Consider the following 17,123-nt stretch of genomic DNA (forward strand, 5'->3'; position numbering starts at 1 on the left):
GGAAATGAGCTAGTGACGTAAACAGACTTACAATACAAAGATACACACTAACACAAGGTCAGATGTGTGTTTGTTACAAGTCTACAACTTTAGTCAGATCCAAAAGCCCCTCCACTCAAAGCCAAACATGAACAAAAGCATAGGGCTGCTGTGATTCAAGCCCACGTGTCGACACCCCTGCCACTTTCTTACCACACAAGCCCAGTCATTGTGATCAGACCCTCCTTTTGTAGTGCAGCAGGCGGATAGTCATCGATCAGACTCATCCGTGAATCATGTGTTTGAGGAAAAGTGGCCCTCTCATTGCCACATGCTTGCTATCTGGCTCATAATCGGGTCTCTGCAACGAACAAATAACAAAGCTGCGGCAGAGGGTTAAGTATGACTCCGTTTCAGAGCTTTAACTACCCTGAGCTGTCCGGGAAGCAGTTCAGAGCCAATGCCAACACAAGAGAGAGCATTCTGATCCCTATCACACACCAAAAGACGTATTTCCCCATGGTGCAATTAGATTAAGCTCAACCGCCAAATCTGAGGCGCTTTCATGTGTTGATGTCTGATATTTTGAAGGTTAGGCTGCATGGCCTAAGCTTGCCACAACTCTTTGTTGGTGCTCAGAAGAGCTGGGTGATATCGCAGAAAATAAATCTTGATTTTTTTTCAGAACATTTGACCGTTTCAAGTTTTTTTTAAAACATTTCAGTAGTCAACTTAAAAACAACTTAGGCCTTGTTCATACTAATATGTTTTTGTTTGTGAAAAACACTTTTTTTTTTCTCTCCGTTTTGGCCTTTCGTCCACACTGAGATGGAGTTTTTGTTAATGAAAACTGACCAGCTAATCGAAGTCTTTAGGCATACTAGACATACTTATTTTTGTTTCCTTTGCACACAAACAATTAACAAAAAATTAAGGTTGAACCACTGATGTCACATGGACTTTTTACTGATGTGTTTACTTCCTTTTTGGGCCTTGAACGCGTCAGTTGCATTGCTGTCTATGCAGGGTCAGAAAGCTCTTGAATTTCATCAAAAATATCTTAATTTGTGTTCTGTAGATGAACGAAGGTCTTACGACATGAGGGTGAGTAATTAATGACAGAATTTTCATTTTTGGGTGAATTGGCCCTATAAGAAACATCAGATCAGTGCTTAGCTCAGGAGTTGTTTAGATGATTATGAAAATATGTAGTTTTGAACAATGACAGTAAAAAAAATTCTCCTTTACAATATGGCCTCCAATAATATAAACAATGGCTTAGTATTAGGGCAGGGCAATTTGGCTTAGAATCAAAATCTCGATTAATTGAACATTTTAACCCGATTACGATTAATAAACGATTATTTTATTTATTAATAAAATTATATTTAATTATATTTATATAATAATTATTTTTTTGCCCTCATAGTTCACTGACAAGTTTTGTACAGTAAATATGTTCACATATTACAAGCGAGAGATTTTTGGATGAAGGGTGCATTACTTGATTTTAAAATAATTGAAGGAAACACACTATCTACGATCTATGATTATTAATTGAACATCAGTGTTGAACAACTGAAATTAAAGCAAGCATTGCTTAAAACGAAAAGTCACATTTTTCTTAAATTAGTGAAAATAAATAACTTGCACTATTGGAAACAAAATAAATAATTTTCAATGTTTTTCATTTTAAAAGTAGAAAATAAGCAGTATCTCCTCTAAATAAAATTACCCTTGTATATCCTGTAAATACTTTTTACTGTATAAATACTGTTTAAGCTCTCCATCTCCACATGTCGGCGGAATAACGTAACGGAGCGCTTGTGTTTTTTAAAGGGAAAGTAATTGAAATAATCTTCCTGGAAAAATTTTAACGATTATAGGTTCTGAATGTCGATTTCGATTATTTTTCGATTAATCGCCCAGCCCTACTTAGTATGCATCAAATGTGCCAGAAATGCTAATGAAGTATTGTCTTTCGTAAAGGTAAATTGATCTTGAATTGAATTGACTTGCCTTCTTACACTCAGGAGCATAAATAAGAGCAATAGTTAAAATTATAACTTCTGCTCAGCAATAATTTACAAAAATGAATTCAAAGAGCAAGTTAATAAACAAACAAGAAGGAACTCGAACTGTGTATTGAGTGCAACTGAGTCACCCTGGACCACAAAACCTTAAGTAGCAGTAGCAATAGCCAAAAATACATTGTATGAGTCAAAATTACACATTTTTCTTTTATGCCAAAAATCATTAGGATATTAGGTAAAGATCATGCTCTGTGAAGATTCTTTCTAAACTTCCTACCGTAAATGTCATAACTTAATTTTTGATTAGTAATATGCATTGCTAAGAACTGATTTTCTTAATATTTAGATTTTTTTTCACCCTCAAATTCCAGATTTTCAAATAGCTGTATCTCAACCAAATATTGTCATATCCTAACAAAACATACATCAATTGAAAGCTTATTTGTTTTGCTTTTATATGGTGTGTAAATGGTCCAGGGTCACATATGGTTAATTTAATAAACAGACTCCTTCAGTTCAGTCAGGTTAGTATAGCGAAAAAATATATAAACATTTCACACAACTGCTGATGAAGTATTACACTATGAAATACTAAGTGAAATGTTATGTCTGGACTATCTATCAGACAAATAGAAGCTAATCAAAAACATTCACAAAAACACTCAAATGAAACAAACAGTCAACAAACTGTACAAATAAAACTGGTTAGGTTTCCTTGAATAAGATGTTCGTCACAGGCCTAATTCTGGAGGTCTCCATGGAGCAGCACCCCGAGGTCTGGAGAGCTGCAGTAAATATGCTCTGCTAGGAGACAGACGGCATGACGCATGCTGACGTGCACTGTCATTGTGTGTTGGTGAAAATACAAAGGGTTTGAGGAGTTAAACTGTTTAAAGCTGCAGTGTATCATTTCTGCACCTTTACCAGCACCAAATGGGACTGCCAAATTATTGATAAAATAATTTGCAAACAGGTTTCCACACCCGTTTTTCACTTTCAGCCGTACAGTTAGTCCCGCCCCAAACACACACCCATTGGTTGAGCCAATGTTGCTGTGCGAATCTACTCAAACAGCTTTCATGTTGAAAGAAGTGTTTACACTTCCCAGGAAACCAACCTACCAATGACTTGAAGCTGTCCCTGCACATTAACCTGACAAGAAATATTTTAATCTTGAGAAAGAATAATCACACAGATCCGTTTTAAGCAACAGGAAAAAAAGAAAACCTATTTTAATTGCACAAAAACAAGTATGTTATCAAGGAAAAAGGCAAGTGAGCTAGAGGGTTTAAATATTAAGTTTGTATTTGAATTCAAATATTTCATTTTAAAAACAATTACGATTAAAAAAATAATAATTTAGCAAAATATGAGTAAAATTAAAGGGATAGTTCACTCAAAAATGAAAATTTCCTGAGTTCCTACTTACTCATCCTTTAGCTATTCTAAGTGCATATGACTTTCTTCTTTCAGATGAATACAATTGGAGTTACATTAAAAAATGTCCTTGCTCTTCCAAGCTTTATAATGGCAGTGAATGGCTGTTGAGATTCAATAGTCTAATAAAGTGCAACCATCCATCATAAAAAGTACTCCACATGGCCCTGGGGGTTAATAAAGGCCTTCTGAAGTGAATAGATACATTTATGTAAGAAAATTATCCATATTTAAAACTTCATAAACTGTAATCTCTAGCTTCCGCTAAATGTTGTACACGTATTTACAAGACAGCAGCGTTCTACATGACGACGAACACGGAACTGCAGTGGAGAGAGCAAACCGTAACCCACTGGTCATGAATTAAAAGTCCAAATCGAGGAATGCAAAGAAAAAATTTGGATATTTCCATATAAACCAAGAGGTTCTTGTGAGGCTAGCATATTCTCACCAGAGCTTACATTACACCTTCGTCCTACGTAATCCGCTGGAATATCACTCTCGTGAACATGCGCGATTGCAACTTATGAAGTTTTAAATATGGATATTTTTCGATTAGCTTCAGAAAGCCTTTATTAACCCCCCAGAGCAGTGTAGAACACTTTTTATGATGGATGGATGCACTTTATTGGACTTCAAAATCTCAACAACCATTTACTGCCATTAAAAAGCTTGGAAGAGCCAGGACATTTAATACACCTCTATTATATTCAAATTATATTCGTCTGAAAGAAGAAAGTCATATATACCTAGGATGGCTTGAGGGTGAGTAAATCATGGGGTAAATTTAGTGTGAACCATCCCTTTAATTCTCAAATGAATTCTTAAAGTACTTCATTTCTTAAAATATTTATCTGCAGTATCTCTTAAACCTGAAATGATGAAATGCAGAGGTATGAACCATAGAATAGCAAATGTAAACAGCAGTTAACAGGCATCTGCAAAGCAGTTAAAGAACACAGAAGCATTATTTTCATCCATGTTAGACAAATTTGAGTTGAGAAAAAAAAAAAAAGACAACAAATAAATGGGAAAGGCCGAGCTGTTTAAAGACCAAAAACACACAGGAATCAATCAAACAAAACCAGGACACAGACAGAGAGAGCAAGAAAGAGTGTGAGAGAGAGATCTCCCCATCCCCCTGCTCTCATTCCCTGATCTATTTTGACAGTCTCCATTTCTTCCCTTCTCTCTCACTATTCTTCATCCTCCTGTCGTACCTATTCCTTGACCTTAACAGCAATGAAGAAGGTGATGCTGCATGACATCCGAAAAACAACCCCCCATAAAGATTAGCTTAGAAGACCTCACAAAATCCCAGATCAGAAACAAATCAGTATGTATGATAACACAAATACTCTAAAGATGCCATCGCATTAGAGCTTTGATACCTCTAGTAACAGAGGTTATTTATGAACAACCCAGAAATCAAAAATGCACATATTTATACACACAAGTGAGTCTATTAATCATTGAGACATCCCAGTGACAAGTTGTTTATGACAATGCACTACCCTACTTTAAACATGAGTGTAACTGAACATAGGAAAGCGCACTGCATTTAACAGCATTAGACTCCATGCTCTCAAAGACAGGAACCCACCTCATGTTTAAATGATGAGCACATACTCAAGTCTATGGATTTTATGAAGGCCTTCCACATGATTCATTCATGCCTCCAATCAAGCACTCACAAACGTCCCCCAAATGAGAGTTGAGCTTTGAGATCAAGTGTCTGCTGTTATATTAGAGCTCATTATAGCATCGTTTTAAAACAAGCCCCAGGAGAACAGCACCGAAAGAAGAGGAAAACTCACTGGCATTATTATGCAGGTCAACATGTAGTCAGTGCTCCCAACAATCTTTCCTTTTTTAGATTACAACTTGTTTAGGTGAACAAAGAAAGGTCAAACTTCATTATTTTTTACTACAATTCATCTATAAATAACTCACAGCTTCATAACATTTCCATGAATTTCAGAAAGCTCTCAGATTTCATAGGTTTCAAAGATGAATGAAGGTCTTACAGGTTTAGAATTGCATGAGGGTGAGTAATTAATGGCTGAATTTTTATTTTGGGGTGAACTATCCCTTTAACATGGAAATTAAAAATGTAAAAGTGGAATTGTGTTTGGATCGTTGCGTTTGATTGTTATTGTTTACATCCCTCAAAATGGTTTGTAGTTCATACAATACCTGAGCAACTGCCATTGAGAATAATGGAATGCTAACGATAAGCTTTCTCCAGGTATTTCAAATCTCCTTGGTGGGAACGCAACCTTAATGGCAAGCTGAGAGAGACAGAGCACAATGTTCCTCGTCTCTCATCTCTAAGGAACGGTGAGGAGATGCATGAAGTACACAATCTTCTCAAATTAAGTATCACATCAGAGGGAGGACGCTTGAAGAACATCAACAAGAAGAGAATAAGAGAGGTGCAGATTGTTCCGTGAAAAAATACACCAACCGAGCTGCAGCAGGGGAATCTGTAGACAGTATGGAGTAAACTGAAAACAGAGAATGGGCAGAGATGGGATGAGAGAACAACTGACCCCAGGCACTGGAATGAATCCTCAGGGTCTTGTGCTGGAGCTGATGACTGACTGAGGAACTAGGCCAACGTGATGAAAGCAAAAAGCTCATAGCAGTCTCACACAGAACTCAAAAGTGATGCTTTCTTAAGTCCTCCAAGTTTTGAAGAACCACCACATTCACAACAAACTAGAGCTGCACGATTCTGAATAAAATGAGAATCACGATTTTTTTGCTCAGAATAAAGATCACGATTCTCTCACGATTCTGGAGAACTTTTTTATTTTAAAGATTTACCCCTGAACATTAGGTTATCAAACAACAGTACAGCAGTGAAATAAGACAAAATAAACTTTGCTTTAAATTTAAAGAAATGTAATGAAAAATAATGTAATAATGTAAACAAAACAAAAATCACCATTAAACATTAAAAAAATAAACATACAAAGGTATTATGTCAGAGTAAAGCGATTTAAAGATTCTTAGCAGAAACACTTGCCGATCAACATTTTATGGCTGTCACCGTCCACTCTGTGGGATGCCCAAGTTTACTTCACCATTTTACAAATAAATCCTAATCTAATCATGACAAACTATATATTGTTGGAAAGGTCTAAGGCTCCTAAATAGATATTTGACATTTTTTTGTCTTACAAATTATGTATGAAAATAATTTATGACAATATGAGTTTCATTTATGAGTTTCATAGATTAATTTATGACAAGAGTGCACCTCAAAAATCTACTTCATAACAGGAGTTCTGACCTTTTTCACAAACAGACTTTCTTGTTGCCTTTTTCCTATTACACATTAGAAATTATAAGAAATGATATATCAGATGAAAACTTAATTTCAAAATTCATCCTTTGGAATGTCATTTTAAAATCAGACATTGCATTAACATGGAAAATGTACATCAAAATCATATTACTAAATGTTCTTGGCCATGAATTATAAAGATTAAAGATTCAATTCTTCATTTTCACATCTCTGTTCAAAAATGGGAGTAACAGTTAAGGGGTTAATGGATCGTCGTGCTCATATATGGTTCCATTGCTCTGCTGGTCCATAAATCTGGCACGATCAAAGTACTCTTTCAATATTCAAAGTGCTAATAGAGACCGAATTTTCCAAGCATGATACAGAGCTATCCACACAACTACACAAATTATAGCCTACATACTAATAACAGCCTAGATATTTTATGTAGCTTAATTTGCGTGCATTGGGCAGTCGCTCTCTAAACAAGGGGTTTTAAAATTGCTTTTGAATGCGCGTGCAGGTTTTACTTTTGGTTTCGTTTTAACGACCGCGCGAAACTCTCGGCTGCGCTGAGCGTGCATTCTACAATACAAGAGATTACTTTAACAAAACCATTTGAAAGTGGGTGGACACCAACGGGATTTTGAAAAGTGTCCCCAGTGGAAATTACGCCCCTGTGTGAGTGGAACTCAGCCGCTGAGTTATCATCTGATGTGAATGAATGCCGCGTTGTACAGTATATTGAGATAGAGGTGCCATGAATTGCATCTGACAGAATGTGCGCTGAAGATGAAGTTTAAATGGTTATCTAATGTTGGAGAGAACGGCGAACCTGTCACTGCTCACAGCAGTTTGTGCAGTTATAAGGCTAGCAAAAGTTTTATTAATATAAATAAAATATAATTGGCTGAATCGTATAAATGCTGGATTAAGATCGTGAGGGGGGTCGAATCGAGATCGCTATCTTTTAACGATTAATTGTGCAGCTCTACAACAAACCCTACAACAATTAACATTTACGCTGCCTTGGATAAAAAGAGACACAGCTAAGGCAGTTTGCAAAACAAGTGGAGGGTATGAATGCAATCTGTTTGAGGTTGGATGGCATCGGCCTTCAAACATTTGATGCCCTTGATGGTTCAGGCAATACCCCTACGTATTGTAATGAAAGAACTGGGCCACGTGTCAGGGGGCTTTTTAAACAGAAATAGGTTTCAGGTGTGCCTTTTAAGCGACCCTTTAATACACAAACATTTTTGACCACGGTTGTTTTCAAAAAGGGAAGTTGGACTTCTGCACTATTGTATTCTTACAACAATGCTTTCCTTTTGTGAATGATTCCTGACAATTACAGGGAATGATACTGTTATAGCTTTGTCAATGGCCAAAGAGCTGTAATAAAACATGTGGCTTAATATTACCTCATATAACCTAGTTGCACTGCCCATGTGGCTAGTAGGTTGAAGCAGATGTGTGTTTTTTTTATGGTAAAATTAACAAGGTATGGGATAATCAGGGGGATACAATCAGCAGGCCATAAAGGCAAAATAAAACTACAGACTACAGTTTTTACCTCAGTAACTACCTCAGACTACAGTTTCTATAGTTTCTTCTTCAGTAACTACCTCTGACTACAGTTTCTATAGTTTCTACCTCGGTAACTAACTACCTCAGACTACAGTTTCTACCTCAGATTACAGCTTCTACCTCATTAACTACCTCAGACTATAGTTTCTACCTCATACTGCAGTTTCTATCTTAATAACTACCTCAGACTACAGTTTCTAGCTCAGACTACAGTTTCTACCTCAGTAACTATCTTAGACTATAGTTTCTACCGCAATAACTACGTCAGACTACAGTTCCTACCTCAGACTACAGTTTTTAACTCAGTAACTACGTCAGACTACAATTTCTACCTCAGTGACTACCTTAGACTATAGTTTTTACCTCAGTAATTACCACAGACTACAGTTTCTACCGCAGACTACAGTTTTTACCTCAGTATCTACCTTAGACTATAGTTTCTATCTCAGTTACTACCTCAGACTATAGTTTTTACCTCAGAAACTACCTCAGACTATAGTTTCTATCTCTTCAACTATGTCAGACTACAGTTTCTAACTCAGTAACTACCTCAGGCTACAGTTTCTACCTCAGTAACTACCTCAGACTACAGTTTTTACCTCAGAAACTACCTCAGACTATAGTTTCTACCTCAGCAACTAATGTCAGACTACAGTTTCTACCTCAGTAACTACCTCAGGCTACAGTTTTTACCTCAGTATCTACCTTAGACTATAGTTTCTACTAGGCATGGGATGATAACCGGTTTCAAGGTTTACCGCGGTTTGAAAAAGTCACGGTTTCAAAACCGGAAACAAAAAAAGTTATACCGTTCCTACGATATGTGCATTTTCTGTGTCAAAGTGAAAGCGCAGGACTCCCTACTAGGATGTGTGTGTGCGTCCCTGCAGAGAAAACAATGCAGCCCCTCCCCCACCGGTTAGTGCTCAGGCGCGTGTCTGTGTTTGTGCACGTGATCCACAGTCAGTGAGATTCAGTAGGGCTGTTCGATTCCGAAAATTTTGGAATCGATTCCGATTCCGATTCCTGGTTCTGGAATCGATTGGATTCGATTCCAGAATCGATTCCTCACTGTTGTTTCGATTCTTTTTCGATTCTTGTTTTTTAGATTGGAGGAAGCTAATTTCGCAATAAATGCAGGATGTAAAGGTCGTATAATGTTACCTTCTCATAATATGAAGCTTCATTTGTAAAAAAAAAAAATATATATATATACTATTTTTCTGTAGCTCTGACTGATTTCAAATTGTAATTCATTGCCCAGGAAATTAGTCATAACCCACAGTTCTGCAGTGGACATGCATTTTTTTGCATGAATAAAACAAGACATGACGTGTATAAAATGACAAAATTAGCAAACTATACACTGAAATAAAATAAACAGAACTTTAACAACAACACTGATATAAGAGCTATAATTTCGAAATAAATACAGGATGATATAAGAGCTCGTGGTGTAGCTGTCAATCAGATGCGCTCTCGGCCACCGACGTGCTCTCTGCGTTTCCTTTCAGAGTTATCATTGGCTGATAGAAAGATTAAAAATAGCATTTATTTAAGATGTAAATAAGATCAAGACCCATTATGATCTATTCTGTCGTGCAGCGCTCAAAAATGTGGACATCATGAGCCAGTTCTCCCGTAAAATAACATCTGAATCGTTTTTTGAACTGGTTCATTTAAATGATCTATCCGAACGAATCTTTTCGTGGAAATGTATCAGACTATATTAACTATTAGCGAGCAAGAGGCAAATTAATGTGTGCTTCTCAAACTGAAGGCTGCATCCTTAAACTCAGACGAGTTTAGTAATGAGTCGTTTTTATTACGTTTATTTTCATCAATCGACGTTTGATGACTTGCAGCCGAAATATTCAGCCTTCATGGAATGCAGCCTTCCGTTTAAGAGGTAAGTTTTGTTGAGCTGAAAACGGCTCTGAATGAGGAGTCGATTCCCCTTGAGAGGATCGATTCCAAATGTTGGAATCGATTCTCGATTCCCAATGCCTCGGAATCGAGGAATCGATTCTTTTTGGAATCGATTCCCAGCCCTAAGATTCAGCAGTAATATAAGTTCAGGACGGCCAAAGGAGGTGAACCCCCACAACACAGAGTGGGGAATAGCAGACTATATGTTCTAATTTTACGTTTCTGTGAACTTTAGCACAACAATTAAGCTAAAGTGAAATCACGTCTTTGCTTTTAAGCCTTCTGTCACGTTAAAGGTGCAGTGTGTAGGTTTTGTGGCATCTAGCGGCGAGATTGTGAATTGCAGCAGAGTACCGCTCACCCCTCCCTTTACAGAACTACGGAAGCCGATACAGGATTTAAAACTCACCTTTTTTTTGACAGCAACGAATAGTGAGATTTCTTTTAAAATGTAATTTAAGGAATTATATTAACTTTATCATTCAATAAAACTATGTTATTGTGAATATTACTTGTTCATCATTGTGTCAGTGTTTTTTTCGCAAGCTGATTCTATGTTAATAAAAACATAATGGTTAATTAAGATCTTTATGCACCCCTGAAAACATAGTTATTGCACCACTGTCTAGAGATCATCTTAAATATTACACGGGGCACCTTTAACACAAGTGACTGCAATTTAATTTAATTAAGAAGATTCAATTATTTATTTTAATTATTTTGCCTTCTGTTCCATGTTACAAAATGTTCTATATGTTTCCTAAAATAAAATATACTGTAATCCGTTTGGGGAAAAAAAGGTTGTTTTTTTTTACCCAGACATTTAAATGTAACATTGTAGAGCAGTGATTACAATACCGTAATACCGTGAAACCGTGATATTTTTATCCAAGGTTATCATACCGTCAGAATCTTATACCGGCCCATGCCTAGTTTCTACCTCATACTGCAGTTTCTATCTTAGTAACCGCCTTAGTAATTACCTCAGACTTCAGTGTCAGAGTTTGTTTATTTAACTTGCTTCTTCATCAAGCGAACTCTAGAATTAGAACATTAACTACTAACGCAGCGTCACAAAAACATATTGATAGTGTTATGTAAAATATTTAAAAGATTAAATTATAAGAGACATGAAACCAGCACAGCAATGTAAGAAACAATTTTCTGTAAATATTTCATAGTTCACAAACAAAAAAAAACAAACCAAAACAAAAAAACCCACACAGAAAACCATTACTGATCAATTCGAACCTACGTATTACAGAGGAGAAATTTTCAAACTGGGGACCCTCACAAATGTTATATTTAATTAATATCTTTTTTATTGTTCATTCTTTCTGGTCGTAAATCATTAAATGTTTTTTAATAATAAAAAAAATGTTATATATCATAATATTTTTTGTTTTCTCACAAAGTATTGATCTTAATTTATGGTCATATATATATATATATATATATATATATATATATGCCATTATATTTTAAGAAGGCACCTCACATCATATTTGCATGTTCTTGCAATACGAGTAATTAATATTAACTGTGCTGAAGACCAAATATCGGTTACTGGCATTTATTTTGTTTGGTGGAAGCTGTCAGTATGATGTGGACTCATACTGACAGCTTTCACCAAACAAAACAAATGCCCATAACTGACTCTGTCTTCAATAACGTACCTGCACACACAGATTCTCTATTAGGGATGTTTTACCTCTCACCCCCATTTCAGGCCTTATTCTGTCTTTTTGGATTCTCATCTGCCCTCTCCCTCTAACTATGTCCCTCATTATCTCTCAGGATGATCCAGCATTGGCCTCTGTGATTTACTGTCGGAAGCTGTCTTGGCGTGTCTCTCTCTCTGCAGTTGAATAAGTAGGATCTTCTTGTGCTGTGCCAGGAGACAGAGAGGGCAGCGAGTGCACCATTCCTAACCCAGCGAATGTAGGTCAATACGACCTTTCCCTACCACACATGGAGACAGAGAGAAGAGCCAAACGAGAAACTAAAAAAAAAAAAAAAAATGACAAGGAGAGGGAGAGATAGAGAGGCAGGATAAATCAAGAGGCTGTGACACAAAGAGACATAGAAGGAGAAAAGGGGAGAGAGAGAGAGAGAGAGAGAGAGAGAGAGAGAGCCTAGGGTGAACGGCCTGAATGAAGGGGCTGATCCAGCTGGGGTGGTAGCAGTCAACGACAGAAAATGTAACTCCTCAATGCTAACCACATGACGTCTGAGTGTCAGAAAAATTCATCTAACGCTACAGAGAGAAAAACGGAGCTACTGCCAGGCCTCCAAAAACTACCAGGGGGCCTATTAGCCAAGGACAAAGGCACCATCAAAATCAACAGAAGAACAATTTAGCACACAATGCAAGTTCAAAAAGAGTTAAAGGAAAGAACATAAAACAATGATTTTAACAAAGGGAGTAAGTACACCATGAACAAAAGAAATTGGATTTTAAAAAAGTGAAAAAATCAGATGTATCCAAGGACATTAAAACTGACGTGTAATTTTCTTCTTCAAACCTAGCTTAATATGTTGAGACCACTAGAAGATTGGGTTTCATTAACAAAGTATGCGTGAAATCTGCATAGTTGTGAAAGCTGCGTTAGTGTGTTATTGAGCTGCGAGGTTTCTGCCTATAACAACTCTAGCGTTAAGAGCAAATTTATGTGCAACAATACATGTTTTGAGTGCAATTATTAGTGTATGGCTCAACCAATGACGTGTTTGGTGCCTGGGCTATTTGTTTTGGCCAATGGAATATGGTAAATGTTTGGGAAACCTGTTAAATAACAGTCATTAGGGCCCGAGCACCGATGGTTTGAGGACCCATATTGGAATTGCTTAGTTTATTATTATTATTATCCAAAATGAATCACATTTTTTAGGGGCCTAAACATGCTCAAAAACTCACACAACACATCAGCACACACGTCAAAACAGGTGAAAATTTAAATCTGAGATGGGTTTCAGAAGTGGGTGTGGCAAAATGGGTCGATAGTGCCACCTTTACACATTTAGCGGTGTGCGCTTTGAGCTACACTTCACGTACATGCACGAAAATTGGTACACACATGTAACACACCAATACCTACAAAAAAGTCTCCTGGTACAAAATCCGTAACCCAACAGGAAGTCAGTTATTTTTAATTTTGTGTCATTTTTGCCATTTCAGGCGTCGTACTTTAACCAACTCCTCCTGCGGATTTATTCAGATCAACACCAAATTTGGTGAGTCTAATCTAAAGCCCTTTTGACTTTGTGTTTTGAAATTGTTAGAAACAACCGCAGCTGTGAGCAAATGAAATTTGCGTAAATTGGCAGACCAGAGATTACTCCGGTCTTGAGTGTCACATGATCCTTCAGAAATCATTCTGAATCAGTGCTTAAGAAACATTCAATATTGGGGGAAAAAAGTTGTGCTGCTTAATATTTTTGCCAAAGCTGTATAAATTTGGTCAACTTAAAGGAGAAGTCCGGTGTGATATTGACCTAAAGTGTATTGAATCATAATACCGAGTGTGAACATACCTTGCATATCTCATCTCGGTTTGTGTCCTGCAGTCCGAAATCTGGGGTTAGTTAGCCGACGCTAACAACAGGTTGTCAATGAGAGTGAATGGGGCATCAGAGTAGCCATGTAAATAAATCACTGTTTTATGCCATTTACGAGGCACAAAGTAGCTCCACACTTCAAAGCTCCACACTTCAAAGTAGCTCCACACTTCAATATCACACCGGACTTCTCCTTTAAAGGGACAGTTCACCCAAAAATGAAAATTGTGTCATTAATTACTCCCCCTCATGTCATTCCAAACCCGTAAATTAAGATATTTTTGATGAAATCTGAGAGCTTTCTGACCCTGCATCGACAGCAATGCAACTGAAACGTTTTATTGCCCAGAAAAATAGTAAGAACACCGCTAAAATAGTGTGACATAAGTGGTTTCACCGTAATGTTATGAAGCTATGAGAATACTTTTTGTGCACAAAGAAAACAAAAATAACTTTATTCAACAATTCTTTCTATTCCATGTCAGTCTTCAACACGTGTTTACAAGAGTACCATGACATATGTGTGCAGTGCTGCTGACGCAGGGATGAACTAAGGCCTTATGGGTTTGGAACGCCATTAGGGTGAGTAATTAATGACAGAATTTTTATTATTGGGTGAACTATCCCTTTAATGTGGCCTTGCTAAATAAAATGATTAATTCCTTTCAAAAAAAAAAAAACTTTTGAACAATAGTGCATATCATCACTTATGTATTAGACAGCAGACAGGAAGATTCATTTCTATGGCATGTAGACAGATGATAAACATGGGGTCAAGGTGTTTTAGTGAGTAAGGGGGTAAGGAGGTGGGGTTAGAGTTAGAGATAGAGACATGGTGTGTGTGAGCTGCTGCATGTTCAAACATGATGGGAAAACCAATAGGTGCAAAAACTGAATAAGACAGAACTTACTCATGCAGGCAGACAGGACAAAATAACACAAACATCGAGAGGCTGTAAAATGGGTAATAGCATTAAACACTAACATAGAAGCTATTCTGAAAAGAAGCAAAATGCTTAAAACCAAAAGCCTCTTGAGGGTACTGGAACAACCAAAGATTTCCGGTGTGAAAACAGAAAGATGCAGTACTTCCAATTGTGGTTTCACTACCTAAACCAAAACAAAACCACTTCGCTTGTATCTCAAGAGGGTACTGTAATTTGGTGTAACATATCATTTAGAGAAATACAGAGAAATTTCTGACAAAAACAACAAACCCGCAAATCCTTGTCTAGTTTCTAAAAGGTTACCCAACAAGAAACAAGCTGTTATAACCAGTCTAAGCTAATTTGCTGTTTAAGGTGGTCTTCCAGCTTGGCCAAGCTGGTGTTCAGCTGGTTCCCTTACGAAAATTAACCATTGTTTTATTATAGTAAAAGTGAAGTAACTATAGGTTTTTTTTTTTGTTTTTGTTTTTTGGCACATTGATTACAATTTGTATAACCACAGTTTTATTTGTAGTAAAACCAGTCAACAAGCTGGTCCCCCAGAATGACTAGCTAAAAAGTACCAGAATCCATGTGAAACCAGCCTGATCAGGCTGGAAGACCAAAAATCCAGTTTAGGCTGGTTTAAGATGTTGTTTTCTTCAGGATAGGACTTTGGACTAAACATTTCCTTAACACATTCTGCAGAAGCATTAAAATGTGTCATGTGAATGATTAACTATGGCATGAAGATCATGCTATCAGAAAAACTGTAAGATATTTGTCATCCTATATTTCTGATATACAATCCTGTATAGCCTACATCATCATCAGATAGCTTTCAATTATTTTCCTATATATAGCTCATTACATCTTCACTAACATAAAACCAATCTAATATTTGATTAAAATTAATATAATATTTCATAACTTGGTTCCTGACAGAAGGTAATTGTGTCATCAATCTTTCTGGAATAGCTTTGCTAACTTAGCAACCATGCTACACGAGTCAATCAGGTTACCGATTAATCCCGTTTCGTTGCTAAATCTAACCGAAAATACCACAATCGTGTCTGTCGTTATCTTTTACATGAATATTGGCCTTATAACGTTAAGTGCTGTGGTAATAAACAGCCTTTTACCACATTAATCTATCACACCATGCTAGCTAGTTAGCAAGGGAGTTACAGAGTGCCACGCCAGGTCATTGTTTACATTGCTGACTACCTTTGATTCTCAGATCCGTCTGTTATTTCATATAATATTGACTGTTTGGCTAACTCATAGCCTTGTGCTTGAAAATAACAGCATTTTATTTATATTCGATGGGTAGTAGTTAATTAAAAAGTGGCATGGGCTGACACTCTGAATTTACTGCATTTTATGGCCGCCTCTAAAGATACTTTAGTATTGAAAATAATACTAAAGATTATAAGGACTATGTTCATATTAGGTTTTGTGAATAAAAAAAATTTGCATCTATGAGTATGAATTTATTTATTCATAAGATGGCCTGCACAACACTCCAGCTAACCTTATTTCTAGCCACGAGCTCTATCAATAAATTGCACGATTGACCCAAATATATTTAGCATAATGATCTCTATTATCTCTGACTAAGCCTGTAAAATCTATAAGAAGTGAAAGTGATTTCTGTAAAAATCTTCCTGAAATCTTGAACCAACGAGCACCACAGGCTCTGGCGAGCTAACGAAACAACCAGCTGAAATTTCTCCAGCTAGGCTGTTATAAACCACATTTTCAACCTCATGCAAGTTGTCAGCCCAGCATAATCGTGATTTTTTTTAACCTAATGCATTAAATGGTAGAAAAACGACTGCAAATGGCCAAGGCGATCCAGCTTCCCCACCCACCCTTTAGAAGACAGTGCAGGAACAATGTCCCAGAGCCGCGCGGTGGATCGCGCCATTCAATCAGAGCAGGCTTGCGAGCTTCGGGCTTACCAGATTTGAAGAACGTCGCTATATCGGCCGCGTCCTTAGCCGCCTCCTCGGCCCCTTCCCCCGAGCTCATGGCTGTGGCGAAAAACACAAAAAAACTAATATCCAAATCCTAAAGTTGTTCTTTATTTCCCCCACAGGCAGAAGGATTTAGAAAAGATGTCCGCCCCTGTGTCTGAGGAATGATCTGACACGGACGGAAAAAGGATCACTTCTGAGTGCTGGGGAACATCACAAAACCTCCTCCATCTTGAATAACACAAATTAATAGCGCCGGCCGGCGGCTCTCCCAAGCGTAGCTGAGACGGAAAGTCAGGAAAGACGGCAGGGGGCGGGAGTTTGCTTCAGAAAAAGCCTCTTTCCAGCCTTTTCCCTTTCCAGTGACCTTAACTGGGTCCTCATGGGCCCCATAATGATT

The 17,123-nt window shown here is 37.2% G+C and overlaps 1 protein-coding gene across 1 annotated transcript in view; it reads right to left on the minus strand.

Moving 5' to 3' along the window:
* trioa (trio Rho guanine nucleotide exchange factor a) overlaps window positions 1-16,857 on the minus strand; it is a 124,435-nt gene extending 107,578 nt beyond the window's left edge. The window contains exon 1 of the mRNA XM_073821442.1: window positions 16,709-16,857. Coding sequence (XP_073677543.1) covers window positions 16,709-16,778 — 70 coding nt within the window. The 5' untranslated portion in view covers window positions 16,779-16,857. The remainder of the gene's footprint in view (window positions 1-16,708) is intronic.
* Between the last annotated feature and the right edge of the window lie 266 nt (window positions 16,858-17,123).

Source organism: Garra rufa, chromosome 17, assembly GCF_049309525.1.
Source record: "Garra rufa chromosome 17, GarRuf1.0, whole genome shotgun sequence".
In the NCBI taxonomy this organism is placed as follows: Eukaryota; Metazoa; Chordata; class Actinopteri; order Cypriniformes; family Cyprinidae; genus Garra; species Garra rufa.